General features: G+C 43.4%; 1 protein-coding gene across 1 annotated transcript in view; it reads right to left on the reverse strand.

The window, feature by feature from the left end:
* CDC14B (cell division cycle 14B) overlaps window positions 1-19,429 on the reverse strand; it is a 52,115-nt gene extending 32,686 nt beyond the window's left edge. The window contains exons 1-4 of the mRNA XM_081102902.1: window positions 19,311-19,429; window positions 18,700-18,775; window positions 16,372-16,464; window positions 544-620 (exon numbers count right to left, since the gene is read on the reverse strand). Coding sequence (XP_080959028.1) covers window positions 544-620; window positions 16,372-16,464; window positions 18,700-18,741 — 212 coding nt within the window. The 5' untranslated portion in view covers window positions 18,742-18,775; window positions 19,311-19,429. The remainder of the gene's footprint in view (window positions 1-543; window positions 621-16,371; window positions 16,465-18,699; window positions 18,776-19,310) is intronic.
* Window positions 19,430-19,844: the final 415 nt, after the last annotated feature.

Consider the following 19,844-nt stretch of genomic DNA (forward strand, 5'->3'; position numbering starts at 1 on the left):
GCTCTGCGCACAGCCATTTGGTTTTTCTAGTAGCGATGTCGCGTCAGCAGCCTCACCCACGGCCTCTGCTGCCTTGTCCCCAGGAGAAAAGGGTTCATTTTTACCCCAGAAATTAACTAGTGGGAAAATTTATTTCTTAATCCCCGGGAACCAAACTCCTCACCAGCTTTGAGGGCCCTAAGTCAGGACCCTCCTCTGACGGTCCCACCAGGGGGCGTGGTTCTCAGTGGAGCCATCCACAAACACTCCAGGGACTTGGGCAATGCCCGAGCACTTGTTTAGTTTTGACACTTGTTGTGGGGTGGAGCTGTCACTGGCATCTAGTGGGCAGAAGCCAGGGATGCTGCCGATCACCCTACAATGCACAGGGCAGCCCCACAACGAAAGACCAACCGTGTACCCACTGAGTAGGCTCGCCCACGGGTTACCTGCCCGCCCCGACATGACTGTTTCCCAGGCCTGCCTTTTGCAGAAACCGCCGCCCCCCCCGTATTCCTGGCAAGGGCCTGCTTAAATGAACCTACCATATCATCTCATATTTACCTGAAAGGAATGTAGGTTGTATCGCCGAGCATTAATATTGAATATGCTTCTTCTGGAGTTCTCCCCAGATATATAACCTACATTGGAAAGGAAGAGAAGGGCAATTTACTTCCACATGAAGACGCAGTGCTGTCGCTGCCAAGCTCCGTACCATTTCTCGCGGCCGACAGAGCCTGTTCCCAGGCTCCCAAGGGCCCCCGTCACCCAGCCCTGCCAGTGAATCCCTTTTTGTTTAAATCTGCCACAGCCTGTTTCTGTTGTTGCAATCAGAGCCGTGACCTACATGAGCCGTTTGTGGCGGGAAGTAGAGAAATTTAAAAGCAGATTTTCTAGCCCGGCCAGTGTGGCTCTGCTGGTTGGGCATCCTCCCGAGTGCCGAAAGGTTGCCGGTTCGATTCCCAGTCAGACACATGCGTGGGTAGCAGGCTGAATCCCCAGCAGGGGGCGTGCAGGAGGCAGCCAGGTGATGCTCTGCTCTCACATGGGTGATGTTTCTCCCCCTCCCTAAAAATCAATTTAAACAAACAAACAAACAAACCCTACAGTGATTTAAACAAATAAATGAAAACAGATTTTCTAGGTCAGGATGTTAGACAGAGCGCATGCTTCCTAAACACCCACTGAAGTGACAGTACAGAGGTGTGTGGGGAATGGGGTCGGGGGGTGGACTGGGACAGGGATGGGTGGAAAGGGGCACAAAAGCAGAACAAAGATTTTGATTAACGCCACCCAGTAGACGTAACCACTCATCGTTCTGTACAGACTTCCTGTGAAACCACACCGCTTCCTTTACCTTCCAGAGAACGTTGCGTTTCAGCTTTCATCTCCTAGAGCACTTCAAGTAGAGTCTATCCCATTCGAGATCCACAGCTGGTGTTCCTTGCATTTTCCAAAAATGCCTTGTTTTCTGCCCCGGCATTTTTTACTATGTATACAGTTTTATGCAGTTTTTGGTCTGCGGTCCCTTTCCCGCAATACTTTATAGATGTTATTCCACCGTCTCCTCATTTCTGGTGTTGCAGAGTATTTTACCAGGATCATTCTCCCTTCCTCCTCTCTAGGAACTTCGAGCATTTCACTGGCATCCCTCTAAATAAGTAACCCCACCCCATTAAGTCTGCTAGGACTTCCTGACCCTCATTCTATCTGAAGACACAACTTTTTTTTTAAAAAAAAAATCCTCACCCTAGGATATTCTTTTCATTGATTCTAGAGAGAGGTAGGGAGAGGGAAAGGGAGGGAGGGAGGGAGAGAAACATAGATCTGCCTCCTGCATGCACCCCGAAACCTGAGCACGTACCCTGACAGGAAGCAAACCCACGCCCCTTCGGCGCATGGACTACGCTCCCACCACCTGAGCCACAGCGGCCAGGGCTGAAGGCACAGGTGCTTCTCCAGCGCACAACCTTCCTGCAGGGCAGGGCATTTCCAATCCCTGTGTGGAGGCGGGAGGAGGCTGCAAGCATTAGATTTGCACATATATCACCAATATCAGATTCCATTCTAACGCTTATTGTAGCTTTACATAAAACACTTTAAATTCTCTGTAGCAAAAAGAACTCACTGAAAAAGTTACAAAAGTTTTATCTCCATTACTTATTATACATGAGTTGTTCCCGCCGCAAATGGTGAGCACTCTGAAGTGCGGATCCGTATCTTATGTTTCATTGTAGTTCTCGTGGTTAGTCCACTATCGTCCACATGGGCTCTGATTCACCAAACTTAAATCAATGTAAAGGAAATTTTAAAATAATTGATAAAAAGCTGATATAAATATATCACTGGACTAAGAGAAATGATAAAAATCCAAGACCCAGCAAGGATATTTGAAATTAAGAGGACATGTCCCCTTAGCTTCCAGATAATATTTTATCAATTTTCAGTTTTAAGACTCATAAATGGAAAATTTCTCCAATGTATAGCCTGTTTCTCAATATGATTTCATCCCATTTACTCTAAAAAGAATACAAAACTATGACTCACTATTCAGAATTTCTAACATTTACCTGCAGCAGTGTACGAACCCACAGAAGGCACTACAAATACCTCAATTCCAAGAATTGCTTTGTTATCCAGTATCAGATAAATTTTCAATTATACTATTACTGACTCATACAAGATTACAATTTATCATGAATTAACCACAAGATCTAATCTCACTCAACATTTTCTATTTGTCTATGTATTACTTTCTCCACATTTACATCTTTTAAGCATCAACCTAGCAATTAACTTTCTAATTTATTACTATTTGAAAAAACAGTAAAACAATTATTTTTTTAAAATATTTTTACTGATTTCAGAGAAGAAGGGAGAGGGAGAAAGAGATAGAAACACCAATGATGAGAGAGTATCATTGATCAGCTGCCTCCTGCACGCCCTACACTGGGGATTAAACCCGCAACACAGGCATGTGCCCTGACCAGGAATCGAACTAACTGTGACCTCTTGATTCATAGGTTGACGTTCAACCACTGAGCCATGCCAGCTGAGCACAAATCTTTTAATAAAAAAATTTTAATCCAGCCCCTGCTCCAATTTCCTCATTTTCTTCTAGTTTTCAACATGCTTCCTTTCTCTTCTAGGACTTACTAGATAACATCAGTCTTTTCTTCGTTCTACTTGGGGACTTCCTAGCAGGTGAGAATAGGGCTCGTGTGTGTGTGTGTGTGTGTGTGTGTGTGTGTGTGTGTACACACATAATTTAAGTAAATTAGTTCGATGAAATCCAGAGACCTCTTTCTGATTTTCTCTAATTGTCTAATAAGGCCTCTCAAATTACAGAAAGTTTTCCTTAAGCACCAGATTAATGATAATTCCTCCTGCCCAAGAATGCACTTCTTTGGTTTTGCTCTTTACTAACACTGCAATGGCATTATTTCCTTCTAACTTCCAAAACAAAAATAGTCTCTAGTACATTAAATTATTGTGGGTTAGCCTTGGAACACAAGTTCAACTCAAAAAAGACAATAATATAATAATTTTTCCTATGAGGAAACATCCTAATGATGAACTTTAAAAAATGTAGCTTTTAAATCCAGTTGGGACAAATACAACCAAAGAAAATGAATAAGAATGAGAAAGAGAAGGAAAAAACCAAACAAAATTCAGCTGAGGAATGCCTGTATATGAATAGATAATAAGTCTATTTACATAATGCTATGGTAAGAATGTGTGTGTGCCCCGCCAGTTCATATGTTGAAATCCTAAGTATTAGTACACGAGGCCTTTGGGAGGGACTTAGCTGTGAAGTGTGCAGCCCTCATAGATGGGACTGGTGCTTACAAAAGAGGCTCCAGAGAGACCTGCCCTCTCCCACAGGTGAGAGCCCTCAGCAGAGCACACGTCACCCTGACCTGACTCCCAGCCTCCAGGCCGTGAGGAGTACAGTTCTGTTGTTTCTAAGTGTCCCAGTCTGGTATTTTGTTAATAGCAGCCTCAAAAAACTAAGATACAACTATCAAAGAAATATTTGCTAACAATCTATCATTTTAAATTTTACACCCATTCACCTGCTTTCCTAGTCAAAAGGCCTCCCCCAAATGAAACTATTCTAAATTTGTCGCTTAAGAAAAATCCTATAAATGGCTCCTCTGTTAACACAAATTCTCAAGTCAGTAAACTTAAAATCAATGCAATTCTATGAAACATCACAGTGTTCCTGACAATTTGGAAGCTAAGTGGTGTCTCAAATTCTTTTGGTCTATTTTCATGAGTAGCCATGCATATAGAATGGCCACTCGGATTCCACACTGCTGTCCAAAAATAGGAAGCAACAAATGGTGAACAAGAGGGACATTAAACAGCTGTGTAGCCTGCTTCCAAGACAGCCCCTGTAATGCCCATCTCCTGGCATTTCCACCCTCATGGGTCCCACCATGATTGGTTGTCTCTGTCTAAGCAACTTATGTTGTAGTTAGTAATGGCCAAGTCTGATTTGGAGGCTAGATCATAAAAGGCACTGTGGCTTCTGCCTTGCTTCCTCATGGACCCCTCACTCCAGACCCAGGGAAACCAAGCTATCATTCCGTGAGGGCACTCGGCCAGATCACATGACAAGGACCTGATGGTATCGTGCCTGCCTGATTGCCCCTAACCACTTCTGCCTGCCAGCCTGATCGCCCCTAACCGCTCCCCTGCCAGACCGATCGCCCCCAACTGCTCTCCCCTGTCGGCCCGATAGCCCCCAACTGCCCTCCCCTGCTGGCCTGATCGCCCCCAACTGTCCTCCCTTGTGGGCCTGATTGCCCACAACTGCCCTCCCCTGCCGCGACCCCCCTCCTCTACCAGGACCGGCCTCCTCTGCACCGTGCGTGCGGAGCCATGGTACCCCCAGGCCTCACCTCATGGAGCAGCTGCTAGGTCACGCCTCCACCGTGCGGCAGCCATCTTGTGATGACGTTGAGTGCGAGGGTGTGACGCCATCTAGGCTTTTATTAGTATAGATACATATCTAGTACATCTGTACAGTGACTCCCAATTTAGATAAAAGGAAATTGGATGCCTGGAGTGGCAAACACTTATTTCCCAAGGCCAGGCAGCTCACAGATGTGAGGAACTGCCGGGAGGAAAAGTGCACAGGATATACTATCTTATTGGTGGAGACATTTTTTTAAGACAAAAAAAATCTTAATTTTAAAAAATCAAATCTCCTAATTTTTAAACATGGGAAAAACAAACCGCTATTTAGAAACACTCCGAGTCACGTGACACTGGCAGGCTGCTACTGTCCGGCCTCGGTGCTGCCTGCTCACTCACGATCACACTGCTTGTGACTGACGGGAGAGGGCCTGCTGCTCCGGCCTTATTTATAGACAAGAAACCAGCTACCTTCAACAACACGGAAACAAGAGGGGCATCCAAACTCCAGAGCTTAACAGGTCTGCAACCAAAGAGCACATGTGGTCAGAGGGCCACTGCTCCTCACTCCTTCCTGAGTTAGCACCACCCGCAAGTGCCCCATGCAGCAGCTGAAGGTCAGGCCGGCGCACCAGGGTGAAGGGAGTTGTGATGAACGGGACCGACGGCAGCCAGCTGCCTCCACCGCAGGCCTGTGCTCGGGCAGAGCCCCAGGGACGCTGCCCCTCTCCGGGGCTCCCATGCACCTCACCTCAGGCTCCCTGGCGCCTGGTTCTTTTACAGCTGCCTGGTTGCTGTTCAACCCGCCGTTCAGGCACTCAGGGAGGGTTTGCCCGGGATGGGTGTTTACAAAGACTCTGGCTGTCCACCTGGTTCTGTCCTCCAGACTCTGTTGCCCAGTCTCGACTGCTGTTTGCTAAACTGGATTTTTACCCACTGTTTCCAGATCCTCTCCCTTCTGTTCCCCTTGTTTTAACTTCTCAAGTGATTCCTGTATCCACCAGCCACCTTAACCCAGCACTGACTGATCCGAGTCCAAAGTAATTAAATCATCATGAAAAAGTGGACCACAGGTTCAAAAGATCATCATTAAATATTAAGTTAAGGCCCTGGCCAAGTGGCTCAGTTGGTTGGAGCGGAGTCCTAGACACCAAAAGGTTGCGGGTTCAACTCCTAGTTGGGGAGCATATAGAAGGTAGCCGATCAATGTTTCTCTCTTTTCCTCTAAAAACATATTTAATAATAATAACATAAACACTTTACTAAAGTAACCTAGGAACCGTTAGATGAAAGCAAATTTGAAAACAACAGTTTGCTGTGTCTTTTAAACTCAGAATGCTTTAACCACAGAAAAATGTTAGAAGCGATGGTTAATTTCCCAGGCTAGCTGTCAAAAGTACATTGACCTACAGAAGAACTGAATACTGATTATCTGCAGGAAAATACAAATGTTGGGACAGTAAGATGGAACCAAAATTGATAACCAGTAATATAAAATGTTAACTTTCTTTTTTTTACAGAAATCTGATTTGTTATAGTAATGGTAGACAGAAGAAGGAAAAAGAAAAAGGCTATTTACTGAATGCTTAATTTGTACAAGATACTCTGCCTGAAATAAAATCAGGGCCAGCTGGAGTGACTTAGTTGGCTGAGCAATGTCCTGTGTACCAAAAGGCTTCTGGTTCCATTCAGGGACAAGGCACATACCTGTGGCTATTCGGGGTCTTTTTATTCCATATGAATTTTTGGAGAGTTTGTTCTAGGTCTGTGAAATATGCCGTTGGTATTTTAATAGGGATTGCATTGAAACTGTACATTGCTTTGGGTATGGACATTTTAATGATGTTGATTCTGCCAATCCATGAACACAGAATATGCTTCATTTATGTCTTCCTCTACCTCTTTCTTCTACATCCTGGAGTTTTCTGAGTACAGGTCTTTTATCTTCTTAGTTTATTCCTACGTATCTTAATCTTTTTGTTGCAATGGTAAATGGGATTGTTTGCCTAGTTGCTCTTTTCTGTAGGTTCATTATTGGTGTATAAAAAAGCCATAGATTTCTGGATGTTAATTTTGTACCCTGTTACATTGTCGAATTCATTTATTAAGTCTAGTAGTTTTTTGATGGAATCTTTGGGGTTTTCTATGTACAATATGATGTCATCTGTGAATAACGACAGTTTTACTTCTTCTTTTCCAATTTGGATGCCTTTTATTTCTTCTTCTTGTCTGATTGCTATGGCTAGAACTTCCAGTACTATATCGAACAGGAGTGGTGAAAGTGGGCATCCCTGTCTAGCTCCTGTTCTTAGGGGAAATGGTTTTAGTTTTTGCCCATTGAGTATGATGTTGGCTGTAGGTTTGTCATAAATGGCTTTATATTATATTGAGGTATGATCCCTCTATTCCCACTTTGCTTAGAGTTTTTATCAGGAAAGGGTATTGGATTTTGTCAAATGCTATTTTTTGCATCAGTTGTTACACAGTAAGTAAAATTAAAAGTCAGCTCAGTCTGAACCTAAACCCCTATGCTTCATCCAGTGGCCTCTTCCCAACAATTTTTATACAACTAGAAATTAATGTTTGTATCTACCAGTACAATAGCACACCATCTCCATTTAAAGGACACATAAAAATTTTAAGAGAAAAATAGTTACAATTATTTCTAAAATGAATATTTGTACATCGTGACTGTGCTAAAGAACCCCTCTGGCCCTGGCTGATTTGGCTCAGTGGATAGGGCATTGGCCTGCACAGACTGAAAGGTCTCAGGTTTGATTCCGGTCAAGGGCACGTACCTCGGTTGCAGACTTGACCCCGACCACAGTCGGGGCGCATGCAGAAGGCAACCAAATCGATGTGTCTCTCTCACATCGATATCTCTCTCTGTCTCTCCCCCTCCCTTCCACTCTTTAAAAATCAATGGAAAAATATCCTCAGGTGAGGATTAACCAGAAAGAAAAAAAGAACCTCTTTTGTTCCCTAAATATTAATAAATGTAACAGTTAATGTGATTGATATGCTTCATTTAAAATTTTTTTTATTTAAAGCCTAGTTGTAAGTTCAGCTATTTCAATTCTTGAATTTAATGTGTGCTATAACTAAAAAAAGATAGGAGAAACTAAGATGGCGGCATAGGGAAACGCCGAGATTGCTGCCTCCTACAACAACTTTGAAACACAATAAAGGGACAGAACGGACATCGTCCAGAACTTACAGGAGGGCTGGTGGAGTGGAAATTCTACAACTAGAAGGAAAGAGAAAAGCACATTGAGGGTCAGGAGCTGCGGAAGTAAAGTGCAAAGGTATGGAGGCTCAAGAGTGCGTGGAAAGGGGCTGGTACCTGAGGACTCGGCTGTCTTTTTGAATCGGGAGGGAGTCACAAGCTCCCGACTGCTCTGAACTCCGGTTCCGGGAAGTCTCTGGGGACCCAGGACTCGTTCGGGGAGAAACTGGACTGTCTGGTAGCGGGCAGAACTCGGAACTTGGGGGCGGCTTTCCCTCAGAGGTGCTTACAGCAATTATCGGGACACTGAGACGCGCACGGCCCCTTAGGGCAGGGCTGAGAATCCACCATAGTTCCTTGCTCCGCCCTTTGATTCCCTGAGACCCCGCCCCACCCAGGCTGTGGCAGAGGCTTTTGTATATGAATGCCCTGGCCCTTTGCAACCTGAAAATTACCTAACAAACTGCAGCTGGGCCACAGACCCAGAACTTCCAAGAGAAGGCCCAAGGCCCCACAGCAGCTTGCATTGCTTCACAGCTGGGCCTCGTCAGGGCACCTCCACACTCCAAAAAAGGACGGGGAATCTGCAGTTCTCTTCATAGCTCCTGCTGGGTATCCTCCAAGAGCCAGTGTACCCAGTGGTCAGAGGGGGACCATCCGGATTACAACTCCTCAGATCCATAAGGGACACACCCAGGGGGCAGACTCAGTGAGCACCAAAGCCCCACTGAAGCAAGTCTTGCCCCAGAGGGGTGTCTTCAGCACAGAAGTTCTCCCACTACAGACACAGCCGATTCTCACTGCCAATTGGCCTGGAGGTCAACTCCTCCCAGTGATCCTACAACAATCAAGGCATAACTACAAGACTGTGCACAAAGCCCACAAGGGGGTGCACCAAGAGTGTCCACCTCAGGTAACGGGGGAGGCTGAGCCACTGGGCCCTATAGGACACCTAGCACACAAAACCACTCCACCAACACAGGGAAGCATAAATAAATGCGGAGACAAAGAAACAGGTCACAAATGACAGAAATGGAGGAAAGCAAACGACTGGATATAGAGTTCAAAACCACATTTATAAGGTTTTTCAAGAATTTTATGGAAACCGCTGATAAATTTAGTGAGACCCTCAAGAAATCTAGTGAGACCCTCGAAGATATGAAAAAGGACCAACTAGAAATTAAGCATACACTGACTGAAATAAAGAATAATATACAGAAATCCAACAGCAGACAAGAGGATCCCAAGAATCAAGTCAAAGATTTGAAATACAAAGAAACAAAAAATACCCAACCGAGAAAGAAAAAAGAAAAAAGATTCCAAAAATATGAAGATAGTGTAAGGAGCCTCTGGGACAGCTTCAAGCGTACCAACATCAGAATTATAGGGATACCAGAAGAAGAGAGAGGGCAAGATATTGAAAACCTATTTGAAGAAATAATGACAGAAAACTTCCCCTCCCTGGTGAAAGAAATAGACTTACAAGTCCAGGAAGCACAGAGAACCCCAAACAAAAGGAACACAAAGAGGGCCACACCAAGACACATCATAATTAAAATGTCAAGAGCAAAAGACAAAGAGAGAATCTTAAAAGCAGCAAGAGAAAGACAGTCAGTTACCTACAAGGGAGTACCCATACGACTGTCAGCTGATTTCTCAACAGAAACCATGCAGGCCAGAAGAGAGTGGCAAGAAATATTCAAAGTGATGAATAGCAAGAACCTGCAACCAAGATTACTTTATCCAGCAAAGCTATCATTCAGAATAGAAGGTCAGATAAAGAGCTTCACAGATAAGAAAAAGCTAAAGGAGTTCATTACCACCAAACCAGCATTATATGAAATGCTGAAAGGTATTCTTTAAGAAGAGGAAGAAGAAAAAGGAGCTCTTACCATTTGCCACAGCATGGATGGAACTGGAGAGCGGATAAATACCACATGATCTCACTCATTTGTGGAATATAATGAACAACATAAACTGATGAACAAGGACTGATCCAGAGATGGAGAGGCATTGATTGGACTGTCGGGCCTTGGAGGGAAGGTAGGGGAGGGTGGGGGTAAGGGGGAAAGATCAACCAAAGGACTTATATGCAAGCATATAGGCCTAACCCATGGACACGGACAACGGGGGGGGGGGGGGGGGGAAAGAAGGGGGGTGAGGTCATGAGCGGGGGGGGGGGTAGGGGGTAATGTGGGGATAAGGACACATAGGTAATATCTTAATCAATAAAAAATATATTAAAAAAAAAGACAGTTGACCATAAATGATGTATAAATAAAAATGCAGGAATGATTACACTCATTTTTCTAATCCCACTCACAAATGATGTGCATTTGGTTAGTGAATTTCCAACTTCCCAAGTGCGCAGAGATGTTCTTAAAAACTAATGGGAAAGTGCTTGCACATTTTCAAGATGTTTACCAAATGAGTTCAAAACCCACTAATACTTTGTTTGGATGATTTCAAAGCAGGCTGTAGCCTAGTGGTGCAGATTAGTTGAGTGTTGTCCCATGCACCAGGAGGTCCCAGGTTCAATTCCCAGTCAGGACACATGCCCAGGTGGTGGGCTCGATCCCCAAACAGGGGGCATGCAGGAGGCAGCTGGCCAATGTTTCTCTCTCTCTCTCTGTGCCTCTCTCTGAAATAAATAAAAACACATTAAAAAAAATACTACATTCCTTAAAAGAAAGAAAGCAGGCTGTAAAATTTTGTTTTACGGTTATTAATATAGCACTTTACTTGGAAACTGGTAATTGAAGGGAAATTACCATTCATTCTGTCTTTTCAGTAGAAATTTTGGTTACAGGGTGACCAGAGAGCCCCAACTGGATGAGGGAAAGCTAAATCCCATAACAGAAAGCCAGCCATCCTGGCAGGAGCGTCGTCCAGTACATCCAAAGGCTGTGGGTTCAATTCCTGGCCAGGGCACATACCTATGCTTCAGGTTAGATCCCCAGTTAGGGTGCATATGGGAGGCAACAGATAGATCCAAAATAATACCACACAGAATACTTTTAAGCCCCAAGGAGAAAACCATACACGGAAGGGATCTGATGGTTAGCACCTAACCCAGCGGTCATTTTTACCATCACTAATGATAAGTCGGGTATTTTATGTTTTCTGATGTAATGCAACGTATACTACCTAATGCATACGCCTAGAGATACAACTTGCAGTTCACAAAAAATACAGAGAATGAAGAAACAAGTTTTAAAATATCACAAAGAAAAAAGCAGAGAAATTCAAAAGGTGGGACATTCTACAAGATAAAAGGATGGTTCCTTCAATAAATCGGCCTTAGCAAAAGGGGCCACGTGAGAGAGCTCAGGAGTGCAGCCACCACGTCCACCTGCGTCGGGGATTGGCGTGAATGTTTTGGATTCACAGGGGAAATACGGATATAATTTGGGTATAAAGATGGCGAAACGTGTATTAAAACCGAAGAACAGATCACTCACTGAAAAGAGCAGGTGATGGAACTATACCAGTGGACACAAAGCACGGTATACACACATACATGTGCACGTGTCCTACTTGATAAATAGAAAAGAGGTGTTTCTTTTTCAAGTAAAATGTCCCAAATTTCTTAAGTGAACACATGGGTTTTGTACATGACGCCATTTCTTTTTTTTTTTACAACAAAATGAGAAAGTTCCAAACTTTTATTTGTGAAATATTTTCTTAGTCATGAATTTGTTATGAAAAGAACTTACTTTTCCATTGAAGATTTCATATCTGAAAAGACAGGTTAAGTACCACCACCCCAACAGCTAGCTCGGTTAGCAGCCACGGACTTATCACAATAGTCTCATCACAAACTGACTATTTTGTAAAATGGTATGGTTCACTCATCTTTTTGCAAAAGAAAACTTCACTTATCCTTTATGTTCTTCAGCTCTTTTACAGTGTGATTCAAAAGACTTTTAGTTTCGCCGAACCAGTTTGGCTCAGTGGATAGAGCGTCGGCCTGTGGACTGAGGGGTCCTGGGTTCGATTCCGGTCAAGGGCATGTACCTTGGTTGCGGGCACATCCCCAGTAGGGGGCGTGCAGGAGGCAGCTGATCAATCTCTCTCATCGATGTTTCTAACTCTCTATCCCTCTCCCTTCTTCTCTGTAAAAAAATCAATTATATATATATATATATTTTAAAAAAGACTTTTAGTTTCACGCTAATTTGATACCAAAGATTCTACTATTTGAGGTAGTTGATAAATCCATTTACGAGGCCACATCAAGTGCGATACCTGGAAAGACACGGAAGACCAATGAGCAGCCCAGCTGCTCCTCTCACTTCTTACACCACGGGTGGCGCCTGCCACGTGGCAAAAGCCCCGGCGAGCATGGCATGTCAACCCCATTTTAAGTGTCGGCATGTAAAGCCCAAGCTCGTGCTTAAGGATAAAATGAATAGAAGGGCTGGTGCTTCACTCTCATGCCCCCTCCACGCCCCGTTAGGGCCTTTCGAGTCGGGAGGATGAAGGGAGCATCATTCCTTTGGGAGGCCCAGAGTGTGAAAGGCAGAATACTAACTAAACTAGTAAGTCACTTGGAATTGACTTCTCAACAGTTCTTCTCCAGCTTTTTTGTCTGTTTAACATTATCCCCCTCCCCCCCAGTCCTCTAGGCAATCACTAAAAAGCCTTACTGACTCCAAAATTCCTCAACAACTCCTGAAAAAGTTGTCAAGGCTGAAGATAAATTTTTAGGAGAATTCTCATCATCTCACTACAAATTTCTAGTCAGTGGATTCAATCAGATCAAAACCTTCACGTACTTACTCTGATGTCAATTTTGTGAGGTATCCACATTACATCTCGACACTCCTTTGCTACTATTTCCTTTTCTTAATGTTTCCCTCCCGTTTCCCCGCTAGCATCATTACAGTTCCATGCTCCCGCGTTCGCCTGCCCTTCATGGCTGCAGCGACCCTTGCTACAGCCAAGAGTTGTACTCCTCCTGCCAAGCTGGCCTCTAGCTGGGCCAGGAATGAACTTAAGTGGGTGTCCAAAAGGCTTACCTGGCACTTTCCTAACCAATCAAATCAGTGCTAACCTGAGAGCATGAAGTCCTGAAAAGATCTGTAATCCAAAAATATATAAACTCCCCCCCCCCCCAAATTAACTTTGCCTGATATGAAAAAGAAACAACAGGCCCAAAATGGAGTCAGAGTTGCTAAGCCGCACTAAGACTTCATACCTAGCGCAACTGCAGTTTCGGCCGTCCCAGGAGTGAAGTTCTAAACCCATCCGTCTGGAATGTCCAGGTCAGCATCAATGAAGTATCTGCCTCAAAAGACCTCGCCCAAAATAACCCACTGCCGCACCCTCCTCCTCCTCCCTGCTCACAGCGCCTGGGGCCCCTTCCATTTACCAGGTGGGATGCTGCCCCCGCCGGCACTGCTGAGAAAGCCAACGAGATAGTTAACGTTCCTGGGCCGAGTTTATATCTAACAATATCAAAATACAAACTTATCTGAAGTCAAAAGGCCAACTCCAAACTGCAAACAAATATGCCAACAAATGTTCAATGAAGATTCCAAGGGGTTGTTATTGTTTTTAATCAGCAGTAAAAACAACAAAATTTAAGAAGAGAAATAAATGTCTTATTTATAAAATGATCAAGTGTTTTAATTTTGCTTTTCTGACAACCCTTGGTTCCCACCATGCCCACAGCTACCCTCTCAGGGCTTCCTCACACTGAGGTCACCAGGTCTGATTCCCCAGGAACGCCCTTGGGGACATCCCATCGAACCCCAGACAAACTGCCGCCTAAAAACAGCGCAGGAGGAGCTCTGCAGTTCCGCTCCGGAGCACGCTCCCCGCCCTGGCTTCTGCCCGCCGGTTCCCCCTGGGCAGTGTAAGACAGGACCCCTTCGCCAGGGTTCCCTGTAATCTGTTATAAACCCCAAAACTCTGGCTGTCTCCCCTTTTCTGTAAAGCTGTCACAGTTTACTCGAATCCTGGGGTTTCTCCCCAGTGACTCGCCAAGTAATGGGAGCAAATGCCCGCGTTACAACAGCCCCCTCTCCATCCTCTCTTTTTCTTGGGACTGGCGTGGGCTCTTTCCCCCTGGAGGTTTTTACAGCTCGGCACAACAGCCGAAAAGGTGGGAAAACAAACTAACAGCAGCACACCTGGGGAAGCTTAAGAAATCAAGTTCTGCTAGACACGTTCTACAGCCTGTGTTTCACAAATGCAGCGATGATAATAGAACTTAGTTACCTCAGAATTATTTCTCAACCACTTTTGTGGGCACAAATAGGAAAACAACCCCCAAAAGGCCTTGATCATTGCTGTGAATTAGTTTCGACATAGAAAAAGAAATTATTCAACTTTGAGGTGAAATTTTAACTAGTACCACCAACTTTTGGTCTAATCAATGTGAATTCCCCATTATCAAACTATACATCAGAAAAGATATGTATTTTAAAAGGGAGGCAGCATGACAGAATCAAGTAACAAGCTGAGGGAAGAAAGAACTGATCTCAGGAACAAAAACAATCCCTTTGTGTTTTAAATCGAGGAGAGTAATTACTACACCTCGGTGGGTGGAGGTGGCAGAAGCACCCTCGCTGTGCTTCTCCCCTGAATGGAGGAGCTGCTTCCCTACCGCTAAAAGATGAGGCCCTGTTCCCTGGGTGGGGGGGTGGGGGTTAAGGGAGGGGAAGAGTGGGAGGGAGTGGACAGGGGAGGCTCAAAATCTAGGCCAGTGGTTCTCAACCTTCCTAATGCCGCGACCCTTTCATACAGGTCCTCATGTTGTGGTGATCCCCAACCATACAATTATTTTTGTTGCTACTTCATAACTGTAATTTTGCCACTGTTATGAATTATAATGTAAATATCTGATATGCAGGATGTATTTTCATTGTTACAAATTGAACATAATTAAAGCGTAGTGATTAATCACAAAAACAATATGTAATTATATATGTTTTTTCCGATGATCTCAGGTGATCTCTGTGAAAGGGTCGTTCGACCCCCAAAGGGGTTGCGACCCACAGGTTGAGAACCGCTGATCTAGGTGCTAGAGAAAAACTGACTCAAAATAATAAGCCCACAAATATCTTCCATGATATTCACAAATCAATGAAATTCATAACTCCTGTGTAAATATACATGTTAGGTTAGGTGGCTCAGGAGGCTGCATAAGAAATAAAAAGTCGAGTATATCAGAAAAGAAAGAAAGGGAAGGTTTATTCTGCGTCCCTGGGACACCCACGTACCCCCAAAAGACAGGGCACGTGGATTCATGCCAACAGGGAGGGGGCGCTTTTTTTATACTGCGGTTGGGTGAGGGGCGGGGACATGAGCTGAGGTATTCAGCTGAGGAAGTTTCAGCTGCAGGGGTCAGCAAGGTATTCAGGAAGGAGTCAGTATCTGTGTGGGGGTCGTGGGGAAGCCAGTATCTGTGTCTGGCACGCTGATCTGTTAGAAATGCCAGGGAGAGTCCATTATCTCATCACACGTCTGCATGTATCCGATCCTGGGCTCTCTCGGACCTAACAATACACACGTCCAGTGGCCCAATAGACAACCACTCAATGCCTGTGTAAACTAGGGAGAATGCTACCCACTTCCTACAACACTGACACACCGCGCTCTCCTGCTAGACCTTCTGATGAGGATGAAGATAATCTTAGAACCACACCTTAGCTAGGAAAAACTTGTATTCAAACTATAAAGCACTCTTACCTCATTTGGTGTATTTTAATTTTTAAAAATATATATTTTTATTGATTTCAGAGAGAAAGGGAGAGGGAAAGAGATACAGAAACACCAATGATGAGAAAGAATCATTGACTGGCTGCCTCCTGCACGCCCCACATGGGGATCGAGCCCACAACCTGGGCATGTGCCGTGACCTGGGGAATCAGACCATGACCTCCTGGTTCATAGGTTGACGCTCAACCAGTTTGTCATGCCGGCTGGGCTGAGGGCATTATTTTCTAATCTTAAGTGCATAACAGCTGGTCAATTTTTTTTAACAGACTTTTTAAAAGCGGCTTTAGGTTCACAGCGAAAGGAACATGAAGGACAGAGGTCTTCCCAATGCCCCTGTCCCTGCATATGGGCAGCCTCCTCAACTGGTCAATTTTTAAAAAGCAAAACATATTCCTCTGGAAAAAAATCAAAACATCATCTTAGAAAAAATAATTTCGCATTTGCAACGGCGAAGGTGAGGTACCACTGTTGTATGCATTTCCACTAATACATGAGGAAAGGAGTTAAACACTTACCATGTAGCATCCAATAAGGAAAGCAGCATTTGCTTGTTTTCTCTGATCAGGGCCAGTAAAATGAACAATTTTCTTCCTTATCATTGTAATGGACTGCATAAAGATACACAACTGTTAGTGTGTTGTTTCATAATTGCAAGTTTTCTAAAACTTTATTTTGTGATGAAGATAAATTCCAAATCTCAGCATTCATATTAGCAAGACCTTTAAAAATACTAACTTTGATACCCCTAAGTACCGAGTACCTTCCCATAAAAGGCATTCTTAGGTTAGAAGAAACGCACAGTTAAGGAAGAGGGAAGGAGACAGGAACAGATATAAAGTACAGACAGATACAAAGTATAGACAGAATAAATAAGAAGCAAGGGGTAGGGCAGGGCCAACTGTTTGACTTAAGAAAAAACAACAAACCTATTCCCAAGACCTTTAAATTAAAGTAAAAGGGTATATAAAACCGGGCAAAAGTAATTCTTTCTGTTAGACATCAGTACAGTGATGGGGGGAGGGAGGGCGGGCGGGGGAAGGAGCGCAGAGACGCCCGGAGAGCGTGGGGGGCCCTGAGCGGAGCTGTTAGTGCCCTGCCCTGATCTGATGATCAAGAGGACGCCCATGTACATGCAGTTTGTGAAAATTCACTGAACTGTACCCTCATGATCTGTACACATTTCTGCACACACACCGCACTTCAATAAAAGTTAAAAATGAAAAGGGTATCCAAGTTAAAACCCAGAGGAACACATGCTGAGTTAGCACTTGGGCACCTGAACTTCAGTAACATAGGTGGGCATGGATTCGGGTGAGGGTGGGGCCAGGACACATGCACTTCAGGGAGCTCGAGAGGCCTCCGTGAGTTAGGGATGGATGTGAGCGTATGTTCCTGTAGTTGCTTACGTGGAGTGAGAGAGCCAGGTTGATTTTCAAAACGGAAACAAGTCCAACCAGCCATAGAGCAGCACAAGCACAGGGGACTCTTAATCCAAACTCTCAACACAGTTTTATCACTACTAATTGAATAGGCTGTAATGTTTTGACCAGTTTGGATGCTCAACACCCTACAAGTTGTGCTGGTAAATGATAAAACGTTAAAAGGGGGGGGGAGGGGGACCAATACATTCTTAGTTGACCCGAAGGATACAAGTCCATAGATGGCTGAGTGTGGGGGAAAAATTCTTTCAAAATTAAAGCAAAGGAACACAAGTGGGGGGAGAGGACATTATTGTTAGCTTCATAGCCCTGCATGAAACAAAAAGCCTGCCACTGGCAACTGGAAAAGGGAGGGGAGATGGGGAGACGTGAACACATAAGACCATAAATGCTTATATTCCTATTTAAGAGGAAAAGCCCAGAAAGAAGAGTCTCCATCTCTATACGAATTCGCAGTGAACACACATATAACACAAGAAGAAAAGGCAATGCTACAACTTCCACTTTACAGATTAGTAGCTCAGCTGACAGGTGCTTCTAACATTTATGATGTGAAATTTTAGGTTTGACACTCAAGCAAAAAACACCTGCCTTACCCATAAATTTTTAACATAATTTCATTTTACTTGAAAATAATGTTAATTCTTCTGTGTAGTAGACTGGTAAATCATTCAGTAGACTGAATAAAGTTGTTTTTAAAAAGGACCTGTCCCCAAATCCAGTATTTTTGACTTGAGAATTTAAAATGACTCATTAGGAATTGCTAGCAGTATATACACTTCCCATTGTGCATGACCAGTCATTCCAGGTTTTTAAGATAAATGGATGGAGCCTGAAGCTTACAGAAATACACTGTGGCAGCACTCAGTGACAGCCTCACAGGCAGCTGTCTGCCCTTGCTTTCCCTGCTCCTGAATCGCATGTGTAAACGGTCAAGGTGAAGTCACAAGGAGTACAACATCAGGGGAGAGTCGAGGCAGGACGAGAGAGAGACCAGGGGCAGAGTCTTCTCTGTTCGCTAGCACTCCCTCCTATCGAAGCGAAGGCAGGAAGAACAACGACACAGCAAGGGACATTTCTCTTGTTAGGTTTCAGTTCCCTTAGGTCAGACAGTAAGAGGTTTACTTCATTAAACAGTTTCCACTTTGGATTTCAAGTATTTGAGCATCACTAATCCAAGCCAGAATCAAACGACCCAAACTCAAACTGCTCAATCAAAACTGTGGAAAACTAACATATACACGATGCCTTTATAAAACAAGAAAACCACAAGTATGCCCCAAACACCACTGCAGCAAAAACACGGCATTTCCTTTTTAAAACTGATGTGCTTTCTTTACTTTTCCCTCCCCAAGCCCGGGCTAACAATGACTAAGTCAAATCTTATGTAAAAAAAGACTTTACCTTTAATTTCTTATTTATCTTGCAACAATATCTGTAAAGCATTGCCAGATTGAGTGGTCCAAAATCTGCGTAGAAGCTTTAAAAGTAAAACACAAAAACATATACGTATATTCTAGATGCCCCGAATATTAATGCCTTTTTGGAGCTACAAGATCAAATTCAGACAAGAAAGCATACACCAAACTGTTATCAGTCATACTGCCTAAAGAAGTGGAACAGATATTCTGGTAAATAATGCCTATTAAAAAAATGGTTCAACACCTATAACCTCAAATAATATATGAAAATGCTTTCTGAATAAAAAAAAAGAAGCTGTTTTTCCACTGGTAAAGACACATCTTAATACATTAGCTTATATTTCATTGTACTGTAAACTATTAGCATTTCAAATATAAGTTATTAAATTTAGAAAGATTCTTCCATTTTGAGTTTTTCCCCTAAGGATCTACTTTATTACTAAAGGTTAAAGGAAAATTAAAGGAAAAACATCCTGCAATTATCAGTCAACAGATTTGTAATCTTCCAAGGTTATCCTATTTATAAACATACCTTTAGATTCTTCAAAATAAAATAAAAAAGTTACTAACAATCTTTTAAAAACCAATACTTACTTCTCATATTCAAGTTCATTATCTATGGTGAAATAATGTACATTTGATGAACTCTTTGGTCTGCTGCAGAGAATGGCAAAACAAAGGCGATCTGAAATGGAAAAATTGCAATGTTCCTTCCTTCAGGTTATTTTTTAAATTTTCATATATCATGATACAACTCTTTTCAGATTAAGTCAGATTTTTATTTTTTCCATACAGGTTTTTGATGGTAAGGATGCCAACAGATACTTTCAAAAGGTTCTATTTTGATGAGTGAAAATAAATAAGCCTATTTTTGAAAGGAGCAATTGCCTTTAACCATAAGTTTCAATAAAGACAAGTGACTTTTCACGTAGCAGTATGGCTTGATTTCTGGAGGAAACTCTCATGCAAAACTTTACTTCCTCTGTACTAAGAAATCTGAACAAATGGCAGTGTGCACTTGATGGCTAGCCAGCAACCAGGTGGCTTTCGCTATGCATCAGTGTTTTCACGACATCCTAAAGAGTCATTCAATAAGAAACCATATTTTAAGTAAAGAGCGCTTTCAAA

Source organism: Myotis nattereri (genome assembly GCF_964212035.1).
Source record: "Myotis nattereri genome assembly, chromosome: 12".
NCBI classification, from domain to species: domain Eukaryota; kingdom Metazoa; phylum Chordata; class Mammalia; order Chiroptera; family Vespertilionidae; genus Myotis; species Myotis nattereri.